General features: G+C 41.8%; 1 protein-coding gene across 8 annotated transcripts in view; it reads right to left on the minus strand.

Moving 5' to 3' along the window:
* Positions 1–18349, minus strand: part of SPATA7 (spermatogenesis associated 7) — a 56333-nt gene that overhangs the window by 27800 nt on the left and 10184 nt on the right. For 5 of the 8 annotated variants that reach the window (XM_025215559.1, XM_025215560.1, XM_025215561.1 and 2 more), the window contains one exon: positions 3001–3134. In XM_025215559.1, the coding sequence (XP_025071344.1) occupies positions 3001–3134 (134 nt within the window). The other 3 variants (XM_025215564.1, XM_025215563.1, XM_025215556.1) reach the window with 3 other exon arrangements.

Consider the following 18349-nt stretch of genomic DNA (forward strand, 5'->3'; position numbering starts at 1 on the left):
CCGCACGGCCACATGCCACACTCCCCCCCACGGTTGCAAGCCATGCCCCTGCACAGCCGGTCACCATGGTGGGGACCACCTCGGCCCCCACCTCTGCCTGTCCATCTGTTTGTCCTAAGGTTCTGGGCTGCGCATGCACAGCTGGCCCAAAGTGTTATGGACAGACAGACAGCAGCGGTAAGGCTTTTTTTATATTAGAATGTATAAATTTTCCACATATAGAATCTAAGTGGGGGTCATCTTATATTCGAGTAAATGTGTTATCTGTAGGGTGTTTTTGTGGCTGAAAGTTTGCAAAGAACTTTTTTCCAACTATTTAGTTGCTCTAATAAAAGATACCACATCTACCTAAACAACTGCATCTGCAGGCCTGCATTTACCCTATAGGGATGACTAAATTGTGATCGTCTTGTTTCATTTCAGAATAAATTAAGTTACTGTGGTTTAGCTTCCATTTACTGCTGGATTAAGTGAAGGCATATGGGCAGTTCTGTGGAGTAGGTGATGCACACTAAGTCCCCATCTTGTTTTTAGCTTACTGTATTTGCTCACTTGGCTCTTCCTCAAGACTGCTTCTAAAATATTGTATTTACATGTTTTAAAGTCTGCACACAAACATGCAGTTTATCAGATTACATTCAAATGCTGCCAAACAGAAGAAAAACTAACGTTCTTGTTGACAGTTACTCTGCAGTCACCATGAAACTATGCAAGTTCAATATTGATGAAGAGGCACCTACAAGTAATTTGCAGTGCTAAGTGAGATAGATATTACTTGAAATAACTTTACTTTATGTATGGGGGTAGAAATTAAAACAAACACAAGTAGCCATGATGCTCTCAAACCCTAAGGATACTTTCTTTAATGTATACTCACATCCTGCACAAGAACAGTTTGTGAGTAAATTTAACTGATGGTCTGCATTTAATGAACATGGAAAAAGTACAGTGAATAAAATCTGGGATTTCACATTTTTAGTTTGACATTTTTCTCTTATGCAGGCCTGTACTTTCATCCATACCCAAGAGTCATGCATAAAATTTCAAAGAAGTACTATTACACTATACTTTAATAAAGTCATTACTCAAATTGTAGACTGCAAAATACAGTCAAGCAGAAAGAAACAAACTAATGAACAGTTTTATGTATTACCAGGAAATCTACAGTATTTCTGGCATGCTTTAAACAGATAAAAAATTCTGGAGATATCGAGCACTCCATGTTGAAGTCAGCAAACCAAAAATAATGAGATTCTTTCTTATGCTAAGTTGATAAAAGCTTTCTTTACTGGTTAATGCAATTCCACCCCAGGGTAGTGAATAACATTTACTAAGGTAACATAATTTATCCAGGCAATTTATTTTTTGCTTACTTGGAAGTATATGCCATATATCTGAATAAAGCTCTTGCTAGCAAAAGTCAACGTATAAAAATAGCAAATTTCTCTTTTTCTTTTTTTATGGGTTAAGTAGAAGGCAAGAAATAAGGGGGGAAAAGATCCACTTCTGAGCAACGAGAGTTGTGTGAAAGTGTAGTTATCAATAGCCAATGAATTTCATCCCTAAGTTGTGTAGAACAGGAAAATAAAAGTATGTTCACTTTTCTCCATATGTGTAAATTAATCTCAGTTCTGCATCATACACTTCTTAAACTCTGTACAGATGCCTGTGACAGTTACCTTTATGTAGACTTTGTAAAACACAACCACACACAATAATGCAGAAATACCACACAAATTGCATTTTTCCTGATGAAAGGTACCTGTAGTACTGGCTAATTAATTGTCAAAAATTTCCTGGTGTTATAATATCTGACATCTGTACCTGACATTTTAGGGGACATCTCTCTAGCTTGTTACTGAAATGGAACAGGATGTAACTGTCTAACACAAATAAACAGATCTTACTTAATCAGCAGAAGTGTCGTTATCCATCCAATATTTTTTTCACTTTCTGTATTAACAATACTACATACACTGAACCCAAATCTTCTGACTTCCTCCATAGCAGCAATTAATCTTGTGAGTAGCCTGGCACATGGTTTCCCTTAGTTCTTCAGTGTTGCACAGGAATTACATACAGAGGGTAAAATTATTTGGCTGAGTGGAGTGCAACCATTCCTGTCTTCTGCAGAACAGGTCTCAGCTCTCACCTAACACACAAGACTGCTTCAGGTTTGGGCTGAACACAATCCAAGACCTGGGTAGGGACTCTAGATTTGCACTGATATTAACCCACTGCCCCCAGTGCATTGTAAAATAGGGATATGGCCTGAATTGAGTGTGTATGGAATTTCACTCATTCAAACTCTCCACACTCTACCCAAACAGAGCCTGCACATTCAAGCTCCATATGGGTAATTTCCACTTTAGGGAGTAAGTTATTACTAGGGACCTATCTAAACTGAGGTGGAAGTTTCGGGGCAGAGGGTGCTTTAATCTTGCTCTTTTTGCCACGCACCCCCACCCTCCCAGCCACTGAGTGCCTGAGAGGCAAAAACCATGGTATTAATTGCCTCTCAGTCACTCAGCAGCAGGGAGGAAGAGGTAAGGCAAACAGCAAAAAGAGTAAGATTAAAGGCATTGATACACAGCAAACTTCTGCCGCCATTCAGGTAGGTCTCTAGTTATTATGGGTCAAGCAGGAGTCCTGTTTGGAGAACGTAAGAAACAATGTATTTGTGATGAATGTAGGACTAAGATTCTTCTTTTTTTAACGTCTTTGATTAATTATAATACAAAACATGATGAGGGTAGCAGTTGGATCTAGACCACTGCATGGACATGCATGTCAACAAGAGAATATAAACTGTTAATCATTTATACTTTGTTTATACATAAAAGGCCAAATTCTTTGTTTCTTCCTTAGTTTTTACTTGGTCTGAAAGTCCTTTTAAAATCCATAGGAGTTTGCCTTAGCAAGGAGCAAGTGAAAGCCAAATAAAGACTTTAAGACATGGCCCATAATACCTAAACTTTATAACAATATTAAATCAAGTACCTGTTCAAAAGTAGATGACAGTGGCTTTCCACTCCCTCTGGAGCTGGACCGTGAGGAGTTTTTAGCTGAAGTCATCTCCCTTTTGCACCTGGCTATTTCCTTCCTGAGTTTCTCTCTTCGTTGCTGATCTGAAACTGATGAAAGAAAAAACTGAATAAAATTAGTGAGATTCAAACAGAACTGTACTGGTCTCTTCATTCTAAATGCATCTAGAGACTTAGAAAAGTAAAATGTTGCATTGGGTTCCAGTTTGACTAGAATAATCATGAAAAATTTCTAATTGTCAAAATATCAAGAATGATGTTGTGACTGAACAGCCAGGATTTAGATTCTCTTTCATTTAGCATTCTTTAGTTCTACAGCTAACACAAGACTACATTGGAATTGGAGGATCCAGACTAACATGACATAAGTATGTTCCCTTTTGATTTAGTCTTGGATGAATAACTGTATTGAAACTTTTGGCAAAAAACAGCATTCTTAAATAAGAAGTATGTATGTATGTTAAATGCCAGTTAATTTATATGTACAAAGGAAATGGAGGAAGTTCCTCATCCTCCAAATCCTACTTTTTCCACAACTGGACTCTGAATGTTCTCCAAAATGGCCACACAAAGGCGCTGCAAAACTACATTACATGCCAGAACCAAGAACAACTTAGGCAGGGGCTGTATGTCAGTCACTCCTCAGTCACAAGGGAAGAGTCATGTAACCATACAGTCCTTGGCCCAAGATCCCATCCTAAATGTTTCTCTATCATGCAAGGCAGCTATGCCATCAGCCTATGGGAAATGAGGCCCAAAAAAATGCAGTCACATTTGCTTTGCACTTCTGCCAAACATGAGTTTTCTGCAGCTACACAGATCTATCATCTGCAACAATATGGGCTCTTATTTCTGAGGTTATAACAGTTTTCATTTGTATTCCAGGTGCACAGAGGCATGTTAGGCTCTGAAGGATGATCTGATCCATAAAGCAGCAAAACAAACTGAAGGCAGACTGAAAACATGCACATTTCTAAATGAGAATAAAGAAGCTCAAAAGAAATAAGGGCAATTTTACAGTTTATGCAAATAGGACCATTATATGTTATTTAACCCACTGACTGTACAGTCTGCCTGATGCAGAAACAGCATCTCTGGGCACAGACGGCCTTTGTTAATCCCTGTTTCATTTGCCCACCGTGAATTTCACTCATACTCTACTATGCCCCAATTCTACACTAACTAACTGACATGATAGTCTTAATTTTACATATATGAATATCAGTAATCTTGGGAATGTGGTGGCACTGACACTTCTATTCTTGGTTCTTGCAAAAGAAACACAGTGATCTGAGGGACAGATATCAGGTCTTTCATTGCCCTTTAAAATGTATTCTTCTGTACATGTTAATCTTATAGACAGGTTATATAAATGACTTGGAGAAACATTTTTCATGTAAAAATTATTATAATTTTGCAAAATTTAGTCCAATATTGGGCCAGCATTGGTACTTCCATACGTAATGTGCTGATCCTAGCAGTCTTTCCTGCCCAAGTGCAGGGGGGCTGGACCCAATGATCTGTAAGGACCCTTCCAACCCCTAACAACTATGAAACTATGAAAGTAATTGCCTTCACAGCTGTTGATTATTTCAGCATATTCTGTTAGAGTGCCTTATATTATCTCTTGGCTTTTTTACTGAGAATTTCATCCTACGAAGACTGCCAGCTAAAGATAAGCTATGCTAAATATTATAAATCAGAACTAAAATTAGTGGTTGTAACAGAAGTAAAAGTACATATACATTAAATTAATTAACACTCCATGTTAGTCTTGCTACATTTAATTCTCATTACACGGCTAGCTACTCAAATGTACTTTCTGACTACACTGGTCCTAACATTCATAGTAAGCATACTTAAAAGATAACTACAGGTCCTAAGAAGCCAGTACAGCAAAAATGATAGTTTCCATATGCCTGAGCCACAAAACCACTCAGTTTATACTCATTTAATGGACATGGAAGCAGCCAAAGTGCATTCTCTGCTTCTCAGATAAGTAAAGATCAACATGAGCATTACATAAATGACTGAAGATATAGACACACACAGAATGACAGGATACAACCTGCAAATGCAAAGTCTATAGATACAGTTCAGCTTCTAGAAGTGGCTGAAGCCCCTATATCTTTTATGAAGTTTAACCAAATGTGACTCCAAGGTAAACCGACTTTCCTTTCCCATTACTTGCATCTTAGGGAATACTTTCCATGGATTCTTTTCTGTCTGTATAATACTTATTGACCTTGACTCTGCAATGGCTGTTCCTTTGGTATGGGTGAAACAGGGTAGCAAGCAGATGGATGCAAGGTAGAGGACTCCTGAGGCACCCTTGTGCTGCCTCTACCTAAAGAGAAACACATAGTAATACAGAGGTGTCTGAACCCCAACTCTTGGGTGTGATACCAAGTGGAGTAATAATCTAGTCTGGGGACTCCAGTCATTAAAGTGTGGGTTTATCTGGACAATAAGTGAGGATGAGCTCTGAGCCTTAGAGTAAGACACTGAGCAGTCCTACTAGTGACTGCAGTTGCTGTAGTGGAAGGCACTAACCACCATTTTCAAAAGATCATGAACAAAGACATCTAATGCTGGAGCTGTGAACACATTCAAAACAGCAAGCATTGGACAGACTGTGGCAGGGCACTGTGGGTGCCTGCCACTTTAAAGGCCTGAAGCTAGCAGCCGGCAGGTGCCTGATGAGGGCAGCCATTTTGGATCTAGGGCTGCCCATATAAACAGGGTATTTTGCTGCTGGAAGGCCAGGCAACATCATCACCTGGCTGAAAGGCCTCTGGTATCCTCCTGGAGGTAAGGGAGGAGCTGTAGGGGATGGATAGGAGGCCCCTGGTCCTGGGCATGACCTAAAACTGCACCCTGCCGGGAGTGGGTGGCCTGGTGGGGCTCTCAGGGGCGCGGGAGCCCCCAGGAAATGCCAGGCCAGTTACTGCCCTGGTGAAAGGCGGGTCGGGGTGCCTTAACCCCAGCTCCCACCTTCGGGTGGGTTAGGACATCGGAGGTAGAGGGGGGCAGGCACAGCTACGGCCACCTGAGCCCACCCGAGGAGGATCTCAGAGTAACACCATGACTCGCTGCTCGGGGGGGGGAGTCCCCTGTGAGTCCCTGGAGCACCAGTCATGGTGTGAGTCACCCCATCTCCCCACATCCAGGAAGGGAGACCCGGAGAGTGTGTGGGGCTAGTGAGGCCAGGGGTAGAGTGCCCCCTGGACTGGTCCATGCTGGGGCCAGGAACAAGCAGGTAAAAAGGGTCAGGTGCCCACTGCAAGGGGCACCCAGAGTTGTGGGCCTGGGACCCCCTCTGGCCTTGGAGGTGAGGCCAGGGCCTGTGTATGGTCGAAGGTCCCGAGTAGGGACCACACCCAAGAGGGGAGCCAGCTACAAGGAGCTTAGCAGCCCGAATGAAGGTGGCATAAGGTGCCTGAGTCAAGGGATCAAAGGAGGGTCCGGCCAGGAGGATTCTGGAGCCTAGTGGGGTCTGATATGACTGATAACATCTGGATACCATCTGTGAGGCTTAGGCCATGGTGTAGGGGTGGTACAGAGCTGTGGACACCCCCCTAATATTGGGGTGCAAAGAAAAATGGGCAGCCTCCTGCCTTATTTAACAACTCATTAATTTTCCAACAAGGCGTGGCAGACGAGACAGGCAGGCGGCATGCCCAGAGGCAGGTGGGAGGCCAGCAACGGCTAGCCTGAGTGAAACCCACTTCGCCATATAGATATTAAGAAAGAAATTTGTTATCTTACAGGGGAGAAACTTATACATTAATTAAATACACAAAGGTAAGCTTTCTCACCTCTTTCTGTCCTCAATGCATGTTAGATCAAATTAATCCCTGATGTAGCCCAATTTCAGCGAGGTTACAGCAGTAATTAATTTGGCTCTGTGTACTCTTATTATCATGACAAGGAATAAAAGTTCCTAACTACTAGCAGAATAATTCGATTGAAAGAAGATACACCCCTACCTAATTTGTTAAAAGGCACCATAAAGCTGTAATTACAAATAACCTCAATTCTAGACTCCCCAAACTAGATAGTAATGTTGAACAAGCAAATGTCAAGATGATTTTCGCATTTTGTTGCAAAAAAATCACTGTTCATGTCATCGCTCCTAAAAATAGCAGTTTTTAGTATTTAAGAGTATAAAATGTATACAAGATCCAAATGACAAGATTTCATTAGTTGAGTCTAAGATCTGTGTCTCATCAATTACGCTCTTCATTATAAGGCTTTGTTATAGAAATGATATGTTGTACTGTAAGCAAAGTACTAATGTCTGTGTACCAGATGCATTTAAAGCCTGTGAAATCTAAATTCCATAATCTAGTCCACCCACTCTATGAATCTGTTCTGTTAATTCTGCTGGCATTGAAAAGGGGTGTAAGTAGGATTGTAAGAGCTCTTAAAATTGGAATTGTATTCCTTTCCATCCATTACTTTTTAAAAGAATCCTGAGCTACCTATGACATTCTGACATTCATATAATCTTATATAGAAGCAGCATTGTTCACTAGACAAATGTTTTCTTTCTTCAAATAATATTTAGAATACACCAAACAAATCAGATACCCTTTCATTATAATTTTACTTCCCTGTAGTAGTTGGTTCTTCCTTTAAGCCCGAATTTGCAGCAATATTTTAGAAATCTGCCTTGGGACATAAAACATTACTATGATGATTGAGGAGATGATACAATTTGGGGATAATTAAAAATAATATCTCAGATCTATCATGCTCCAAGCTAGTTGGAAGTCAAGTGGTTAGAAAGACAATATGAATTTAGAATTGCCTAGTGTAAATGATTGCCCTTTCCTCTGAGTTTTTGGATCTCTACATTCACTATACACAACTGGATACAATTTGCAGTGCTAAACAATTCCCAAGTCATTTTTGTTTTTTCAACATAACCCAATCATATCCACCTGAAAACAACTGCACAAAGAATGCCTTTATTGCATTTAGCCAAAAGCAGAATATGTTTCAGAATATAATCTAACACTGAGTAACACTTCACTTTCCCATAAGAATCAACTATTGAGACACCAAAACAATTCTGGGCATTATTTTCCCTTCTGAATTCCAATGACCAAGAACAGATGCCAACCTCAGTCCTAATGAGCTGTCAGTGACCATGATTTAAAATATTCGGAACATCACAGGATGAAGCGGGTTTTGGAAACAAATGTTTTCTTTTATAACACTGTTCCTTCCCCAAACAGCCTGGTCTCAATTAGTAGGAAGTCAAACCACACCACAACTTAATTGTGTGGTATGAACTCCTGGCCTCACTGAAATCAACACAACTTGTGCAGTGACTGTAATAGAAATGGCCACTCACATGTGCTGCCCCGCTTTTTTCTGCCGTGGGAGATCCTGGTGCCAAAAAACCTACCACACTGCAAATGAGCAGCACAGCAGAAGTGCATATGTGCAGACAGGTCTGCAGAGTCACAAACTGCATGTGCACACTTGTCTGGATACACTCTATGGCTGTGTCCACATGTGGTGTGGATGTTTGGTTCTCTGGGGACAACTAGCAGCAGTACATCTTGTACCACTGCTAGTTGTCCCCCAGGAACACCTGTGTTATACATGCTCTCGCATATGGCAAATTACCCCCGGAGGTGGTAGGGGAGGCTGGGGCCAGCACTGGGCTGGCCCCAGCAGCCTTACCTGAAGTCCTGGGGACCTCCTGGGGCTGCAGCAGCGAGGACTGTGCTGCGCGGAGCCTGGCCAGCAGCCACTGCATGACTCCAGCCTGCTTGGCTCCATTTTTGAGTGGCATGCACTGCCCATGCATGCGCTGCTCTGCATTGTTTCACCACAAGTTTTTTTGACCCCTGGATATCCAGAGGTCAGAGAAAAACCCTCCATACTACTCCCCTGCAATACACAGAGCAGTTGAACACGTAGTATGGGGCACCACAGATGTGTCCATGGCAACACATGCTGCACAGCTGCACTCATCTGGACATGGCCTATAAGCGCAACTACTCCCATTGTTTGGATTTTTTACTTCATCAGGAGGAGAAAAGGATTTGACTGTTTTAACACTCCCAAAGATCTTCTTAAAAAGTTCATGATTTGCCACTGTTCTATAAAATAAGAAATTACAAGTGTGTACACAGCAAAATTTTTGCTAAAAACATTTATTGTGGTTGCATGTTTGAATTATATATAATATTCTTTTTTAACTAACTGTACACCAAACTCTTCACCAAGTGCAAGTTCTCTGATAGTTTAAAGTAAAAGATGCTTCAAGTGCTAATCATGCCATTGATTAACTCAAGCTCATTTAATTTCTTCTTGCAATTTCTTCTCTTCTTCCTTCCGTTGTGCCTCAGTACAATTTCCTTTTAACATTTGGCTACTTCTCGATTTTCCTGTTGTTCTTCAGCCAAATTCTGTGTTGAATTTGCAAAAAAATGTGTGCTGAAAATCTTGAAATCATCAGGAAAGCAAACAGAACATATCCGTTCTGCCTCAAAATTTGGCCCAGTTTGTAGCAGCTTTTTGACTCTTATACCTCATAATACATCTGTTCAAGATGTTTAAAGTCGTTTGCTTCAAAATATTTCCACAGAATCCTAGGACAAAACTGGGATTAAAATATAATAAAAGAGCCCACTTACCTTTTGAAATCACTTGTTGAACTTAGAGTAGCTTCAGAAGGGCATTCAAAAGCATCATGTGAACAGACATAAGGAGGTGAATTTTGAAATCATGAAAGGTATAAAATTAGCATGTGATCTTGAGGGGGTATATTATAATTACAAACTTCACTGGATTTCACACCCATTTTTTTTGTGCAAACACCTTCTATGTTTGGTAATGTTCCTTGATCCTTGGTCAGTATAATTTGCATTTTCAGGTTGTCAAATTATTTCACTCTTGACATTGCAACAGATAGCTGGTTATGTCCAAACACAGACTGCAGTAGGTAAATACCTACTCAGTCAAATGTTTGATCTTGGCTTTTTTTGATAGTCATTAGAAAAGCTACTCTGATAGCAAATTTCCTCTTGAGTATCTTAAAAGGTAGAGCTATGTCCAATGAGTGTACTGTAACTCCTGGCAAAAGAGTATGTTTTCCAAATAGCCTCTTCTAAGTCTACAGTGTTATTGTAAAGTCTTTTTACAATAAGTCTTATGCCTTTGATTAAACCAGATTTCACAATCAATCCCACCTTAAGTGTGAGCCTGTGGGGAGACAAATTGCTCAATGACAAAATTGTTGAGAAACTTGATCAGATTTTGCATATCTTTGTTACCATGTTCATTATTGACTTTAGGCTTAAGTATACTCACCCTTCTCCAATAGTTCTGGCAATTGTGTCCTCACTCATAGCACTGAAGTGTTTGCTTTTGGGGCAAAGAATCACAGCTTTGCATGAAGCCTCACAGGGGACTGAAGCCCAGCACTGCCTGCCAGGATGAAGTATTCACAGGTGGCATGGGCACATGCACATGCACCATATTGCATGATACGTTTTCTATTAATTTATCACACTTCTTTGTCAGACTTCGTTCCATAATTTGAATTTTGTGCAAATCTGCACTCTATAAGCTTTAAAATGACATATAATCCAGTAAGCATAAATACCTTAAATAAAGCATTCTTAGTTCATCCAGTCCAGGGGTCAGCAAAGTTTCTGGCCAGAGCACCAAAAACACCGCAACCTCCAACCTCCACCTTGACTTGGCATGCTAGAGGTAGGGGAGCTGTGAGGGGCCTGATCCTCAATGCTGGCGGCAGCTGCAGGTGTCCCTCTGGGTGGACTGTGGGGGAAGCGCCAGGGTTGTGTTGCCCTGGCCCTTTCCCTGCCATGCGCTCCAAGGCATATGTACACCCGCCGCTACCACAGAGCTAGTGCCGGGGCTCTGGACCCCAGTGCAGCTGTTTGCAGACTGCCTAATATAGCTGCCCAGAGCCCAGGTGGAAAGGGACCAAGGGCAGCACAAGCCTATCTCCTCCCCTACTGTCTGCCTAGAGATACATGTGCAGCGGCCGCCACCATGGAGCCAGTGACAGGGCTGCAGAGCCCCATGCAGCTGTTTGCAACCTCCTGGCTGCCTGCAGGCAGGGAGGGAGCCCGATTGTGCTTTACTGGCTCCATGAAGGGGGACACCAGGCCAAGTGGGGGGAGTGGAAGGACCAACCTGTTCTCCCTCCCAGAAGCCAGTCCCCCCCAAGGAGAATGGCCAGGACTAGGGCTGCTGATCTCTGCAGCAGGAGGTGGGTAGGCTGCAAACAGCTGCAGGGGGCTCCACAACCCCAGGACTGGCTCCATGACAGCAGCCATTGCATACACACCTCTGGGCAGATGGCAGGGGAAGGGGCAAAGTTTGCATTGCCCAAGGTCCCATCTTGGTTGTGTGCCCAGAGGTGCGCGTGCAGCTGCCACTGCCATGGAGCTGATGCTAGGGCTGTGGAGTTCCGTGCAGCTGTTTGCAGCCTCCCAGGTGTCTCCTATGGAGCATAGGCTGCTTGCAGTAGGGTTTGCAGCCTCCTGGCTGCCTGCTGCAAGCTACCCTGGCTGTGGCCAGTGGCAGCTGCCCAGAGACCAGACCAGCTGTGGTGTGCTGAAGAAAATGGCCTGGCATGCCATGCCCTGGCACGCGGGCTGGGGGTTGCTAATCCCTGAATCAAGAGAGAAGAACTGCAAAAATTATTCAGGGGCAGGAAAAATACCTTACAGTGAATTTCACTCAGTTTACCTTATCATAGAGTAAGAGGTGATTGATTACAGTGTACGTACCTTCCCAGGGACAAAACCCCAGGTACAAAATGGCTGTTTAACCTACTGGAAAAAGTCATAACAAAAACTACTGATTTGAAGTTAAGGGCTGACAAATTCAATTAAAAGCGAGACACAGTTTTTTAACAATAATGTTGAGCAACCATTAAAAAACCTTGGAGAATGATGGAACTTTTACTTCTTGATGTCCTCTTATCAAGACTGGATGATTTTCTGCAAGGCATACTTTAGTCAAACACAAATTACTGGCTTGAATACAATGATAAGCAGGTGAAATTCCTGGCCTGTGTATCACAAGAACTCAGATTACATGATCTGGTTGTGCCTTCTGACCTTAAAATCTAGGGGAAAATACTGCATGTTGTACTTTAATAAATTTCTTTTTCTTTTATAAAGGGAAAAATGTGCATCTACTGAAGAATAGAAAATATGCATACTGTAGCTGGAGCAAAAGTAAGATAGTTAGAACTGCATCAGTATCTTGGTTAAAAGGACTTATTTCAGTTTCTTTACATTTTTACATTTGACAGGTTTTCAGTCTGGGGGTTACTTTTTTGGAAAACCTGACAAAATGATTTTAACATTTTTGAGTACAAAAAAGTTAAAAATATACATAGCTTTTAACAGCAACAGTGATCCATCAGGAGAGAATAGATATTTGAAAACTTGCCATTTCAAATAAATATTAAAAAAGAGTTGTTATTATTCCAATAATAAAACACACGTGTATGTAAGGAAACCCTACTCATTAAAAATGTAGGAGTGCATATAATGAAGTGGGACTCTGAAGGGGAAGACAGCGTGCAGGCTTTCTGCATAGAAGCAGTTAAACTGACTTATGTTTGATACTAACTAAGAAAATCAGACATAATACCATGTATCATATGTATACCAGAGTAATGTGTTTTATGACATGGAGGTGATGGCTGAAAAATCAGGCCTAAAATAAAAATAAATAGATAAATAAGTAAATAAAAGTCCTTTTTCTTGCTTGGATATAGTAGATAAAAATAAACAGTTAGCCTACACCTATATTATTATTCTTTTTTTTTTTCCTAACACCTTCTAAGTTTAATTATGTCTCTAGTAATGGCGGGTTCAGACTTGATATTCCTCCACTACATGCTATGCACCAGATTTCTGGTGGGCAACTTCTCAAGAATGCATTTTTTTCCCTTAGCAAGAGACCTGCATTTTCAATCACTCTAATCACTAAGTTCAGGCTGTTCTATCAATATGCTCTGCGGAAAAACCTTGAAACAGATGGGTTGAAAACATTACTATTAGAAGCCAGGCATGTGTAGCAGAAGCCATCTCTTTTGGCATGGCTGTTAAGTTTTCTGGCACAAAAGCTATGACCATCGACTTGTAATAGTAGCCGCTTGTATCATTCAACATGCTTCGTGTAATTCTGAACATAGAAGTTTCATATTTCAAGAAGTTTCACATTTTAACAACTATTTTAAGTCAATAAGGCTGATCTAATACATAAGAACATGCTTGTTGCTGGCCCAGAGGCATGACAGCTTGCTGGCCTTGCTGCCAGCTAAGATACCAGGAAAAGAACAGTGGAAACCAAATCCACTTTAAAAGCAGAACACATTCAGTTGTTCAGAGAGAATGCCAGCTACAGATAGTATTGTGCTATTGCTTAAGAACTAATGACTGACTCATGGCAACAGCCCCAAAGGGGATACTTGCTGGGCATCTGAGCAGGATAAGGCACCTACTTTCAAGGGATTCTCTTCGCAATTCTTTGTTGTTAGTAGGAGCCATATTGATAAATCTCATGCAGCATATTGAAAATGTACTGCTTTGAGGACACTGGGTGTAAAGGAAGGAGAAGATTTTAGAATAGAATGGGACATAAATTCAGCATCTGAAAAAATGTTTTTAGACAGTTTACAAACACTAAAAAGGTCATTTAAATGATGGTAAATACAGATCATGGTAGTGCAGACAAAATGTTTTCATAATCAGGAAACAATAATGTGTAATATAAAAAGAAAAAAATAGTAATTTGGTACGACTCAACAGAAGCAATGAACTATACTTCACGTTCTCTAACTCACACATGCAAATATAATCGGGAGATTAATTCAAGACAGTCTTTTCATATTTGCTTTTGGAACACACTTCCACTATTCACAATGTGTGTGCTGTCTGGCACGAAAACACCATCCTTCTTAAAGGTAAAAAATGCCTGAAATTTCTCTTAAGAACAATAGTTTTCACTTCATATACAGACAGAATTCAACAGAATTTGAATATTGTACAAAGGAAATCTAAAAATGTTAACCTTAATTAGCTTGAATGCACTAGAGTGGACGATGATGAAAGGGAACACACATGTCCAGTGGAATTATACCTTTGGTAAACCTTGAAATTTCAGCCCCGATGGGTTTCATGTTTATTAAATAAGTGCCTTGAGTCAGACATACTAAAGAGGTACATATGTGATTTGAATACACAAATTTATTAGGCTGATTTTTGAGTATGAAAGGAGGTCTTAAGTAAAATTCTAGCTGAGTTGTAGTTGAGTACATTTTTGCCATTGACTTCAATGAAGCCTCTATTTTACATACGGCTTAAAAGGCAATTGCTTTATATTTCATTGTCCACAACTAGCCATATAAAGCTGGTATGATTACGTTACTCACCAACTGCTGAATGTAGTCCTTCTGGAGTTCTATTGCCACAAATTTCTGGTGAGAGCTTAGCACCACTGAAATCAATGGAATTCCTTCCTTGAGCTTTGCTAGTGTTAAGATCCTGAAATTAGGCTCATCATCTAAGGAATGAAGAGTTGGAAAACACCTACACTACACTAACTTAAATATTCAAGGATTGTCAATACTGCTGAATTTTAGTAAACAGAATAGTAAATAGAAGAAAACGCAGTGGATACCTAAATTAACAAAAGACATGACATGCTGGAAAGCAGCTGAATTTCTGATACATTATGACAGGGCTATTTAACTCGTGGCTGGGGGGGCCACATGTGGGCTTACACGGAAGCCCCTGGGCTTCTGGTCCAGAAGCCGCTCTCCCCACTGCTCCAACTTCTGCTGTGACTGCCAGAGTCTCTGGGTTCTCCCTCCCACCTCCAGCTTCAGCTTCTTGCTCCTGCCTGAGAGCAAGGAGGGGCAGGATGATACAGCTGCCAAGGGAATCTGCAGTCAGGGGACTCAGAGGACCCAGGAACTCTGTGTAGTGTGGCATGCAGTGAGGGTGGGGGGCAACCCTGCATTATGACATCAGATAATGAAGTTCTGGAGTAAAGGACTGCATGCAATCTAACAGGATCATTTAAGGGAAAACCATTAGAGCAGTGATTCTCAACCTTTTTAGACTCAAGGTACCTCTTGGAAAATGCCAGCTGTTGGATCTCACCCATTTTTTGGCTATGGAAAAATAATAAAGAAATTTTTCTGTTGAAAAGAATAAAAAGGACCAGACCACAGCAGGGCAAAACATTTTTAACACCATGGATTCCTTTTTTGAAATCTGTGTTTATTTTGTCAATTGTATTTTCACACCTAACAGTGGTAACAATGTATAACACCCCACAGCACCCTGGTTGAGAATGATGGCATTAAAGAAAAAACGAGCCAAAAAAGTTTCATCGTTGTCTTTAAGCACACCAGCTGCAACCTCTAGCTCTGATCCTGAGAGGCACTGAAAGCCCTAAACTATCACGGTCAGATGTTTAGAGTTGCTCAGCAATTCATAGAAAGCACATAGACCTTGAGGGGGCTGAGCTATCTTGTTGCAAAAGTAATAAGTATCTGGCTACACAAAATGCTATCATCTCACATGAAAAATATGAAGAACATCTCACATGGCTGCAAAATTATACATAAAGCAGTATGGGGTGATATTTTAATATAATTAAACTTACATTAACTTGCAAGAAACCCTTGCTTTCAGTCTTTCACTCAGCAAGTTCTCTCATCTTTTTGTTATAGAAATTACTAAATAAAAGCTGTTTAAGAAACAAAAGCTGAAGGTTGGGGCAGAGGAGTAATACCAAGTGGGATGTTAAAGAAGCCCAGTTTTATGGTGCATTCAACATCATTTTTATTAACAGATTTTAAAAATGTGACAAATTCATGGTCACAGCTCGTAACTGCACTATCCATTTAATTAAAAGAATTAAAAATCAATTCAAGCCATATGTTAAAACATAGCTGGATCCAAAAAAGCAGCAATATCACAGGATTCAGAATGTAGGAGGTTCAGAATGGTGAAAGGCTGAGGAAAGGGAAAGGCTCACATTTTAGTTGTAAGCCTAAGATTGTCACGGACAACCCACCAATTCTTGAGTTGCAGATTATTTTAAAATTAAACCCTATTTTAGAAATGAGATGAGCTAAATTTATTACAGGTCCAGGCTATCCAACTGGCAGCCCCTAATGGGTTAAGTTGCAGCCCTCTGGGCTTCCACCGAATCACTACTCCCCCTGCTCTGGCAGCTAGAGTTAAGCTGACCAGCTGATATCTGGGACATCTGGGACATTACCCACCTCCACCCTCCACACAAATTAGTGATGCTGCTGCAGGCAGAAGCGGGAGTGGGGTGGGGTGGGGTGGGGTGGTGCGGTGGGCAGGTAATGCCCGCCTGCCTGCCTGGTGCACTGTGCCGCTCTGCACCTCTCCACCTCCTCATCAAACTGTGCCCCACACCCCTAGATTTCTGGGACACTCATTTCAATTCACACCAGCCAGCCAGGACCAGCCTCCAAAATCTGGGATTGTCCCAGCTAAACCCGAACATATGATCACCCTAGCTACAGTCTCTTAGTTCCCCCTCCTTCCTTTGGCCACTGTATTCTGCACCTGCCCTTGGGGGCAGTGCAGCATGACACAGGGAACTCAGTGTGAGGCTGGAGGTGCATGGTGCAGTTGAGGGTGAAGGGGTATCTGTGCAGGGTTGTAGCTTAGGAGGGGCATCCATGCACTACAGTGGGGAAGGGAGTGTGGCATGTGGCCTGGGGGTCCATGACCCCTGCTGGTGCAGCCAGTAGAGTGAATGGTCCCCACTAGTGTAGCCCAGGGGCATGCGGCCCCTGGACACTTAGAAACTGGAAAGCCCAGTAGTACGTGATAAGTCTGGGCCTTAGCTACAGGGCTTGAACATAAGGTTTATAAAAAACATTTTCAGATATTCCAACTGTATTCATTTTTCTTGCTTGTCTAAAAATTTTTTTCTGCTGTAACTAAGAAACATCTTGTTCCAGTTGTGTTGGCAAGATGAGATTTTCTGCATGTCCTAATGAGATACAAATAAGCTAGTTTCAGCCCACTTTGAAAATAAGATGAAAGAGCAATTTATTGAAGATTTAGTATACTGTTTTTACTAAGCAGATGGGCAAAAACAGCAGCAGTAGCAAAAGTGAAACATTTGCATTGTACACTGGAGGGAGTTATATACTGTATCTATAATTATGCAAAACAGGCCATATTCAATTCGGATTCAGCCCAAATCAGGGACAGTGATTCAATTTGTTGAGTCGGATTACTGTCCCGATTCGATTAGGCCAAATCCGAATCTGAAGATTTGCTGCTGATTCAGAGAATCAGCAATTTGGCCATAGACACAGCTTTAAATATTTTTTCTACATACCTCGAGGTACCAGGCGTGGCTCGTGAATGCTGCAATGGTGGGGTGGATGAAGCGTCCCACAGAAGTGCGGGGGGTGGGGCCGCGTGCTTAGCAGCGAACCCAGAAGTGGACTGGAAGTACTTCTGGTCCACTTCTGGGTCTGCCACTGAGTGCGCGGGGGTGCCCCCCGTGCCTCCTCAGCTCGGTGATCAGCCGTGAGGGGACCCTGGGTGCCCCCCCCCAGACCCAGGAGGCAACAGTTGCTGAGCCGGGGGGCATGGGGGACACCCTGCACACTCCCTGGCGGACCCGGAAGTGGACCAAAAGTGCTTATGGTCCACTTCTGGGTCTGCTGCTGAGTGCGCTGGGGAGCACCCCATGCTCCTGTGGGACGCTTCATCCACCCCAGAATCTCAGCATTCATGAGCTGCCTGGTACCTTGAGGTATGTAGAAAAAACGTTTAAAACTGTATCTATGGCCGAATTGTCGAATCTTTCTGAATGTCTTCGAATTGATTTGGAGGGTTCCAATTCAATTCAGAGAGATTAAAGGGTCTCCTGATTCGATTCAGATTCAGATGCCGCCACCAAATTAGGCTGAATCTCTGCCGAATCAAATCAGCGACTGAAGCTTCGCACAGCCCTATCTGTAACCACAACAGAATACATAGAAAGTGGTCTGAGTAAGATGAACTGAAAGGAAAACAGATTATACCCAGGTCACCCATCTGAAATAAAACCTTCCCCACTCAGGAGTACGCCTGCTAGTGTCATTACAATTATTGGTTAAGATTAAGGTTAATGCTCAGTCACACTCTGTGGCATGAATTCATATTATTTGGAAAAAAGTGTGAAATGTATGATATCATATGTCCTTAGTGCAGAAGTGTTGTTTTTAAAAAAAAATTAAAATAGCA

Source organism: Alligator sinensis, unplaced genomic scaffold, assembly GCF_000455745.1.
Source record: "Alligator sinensis unplaced genomic scaffold, ASM45574v1 scaffold1141_1, whole genome shotgun sequence".
NCBI classification, from domain to species: domain Eukaryota; kingdom Metazoa; phylum Chordata; order Crocodylia; family Alligatoridae; genus Alligator; species Alligator sinensis.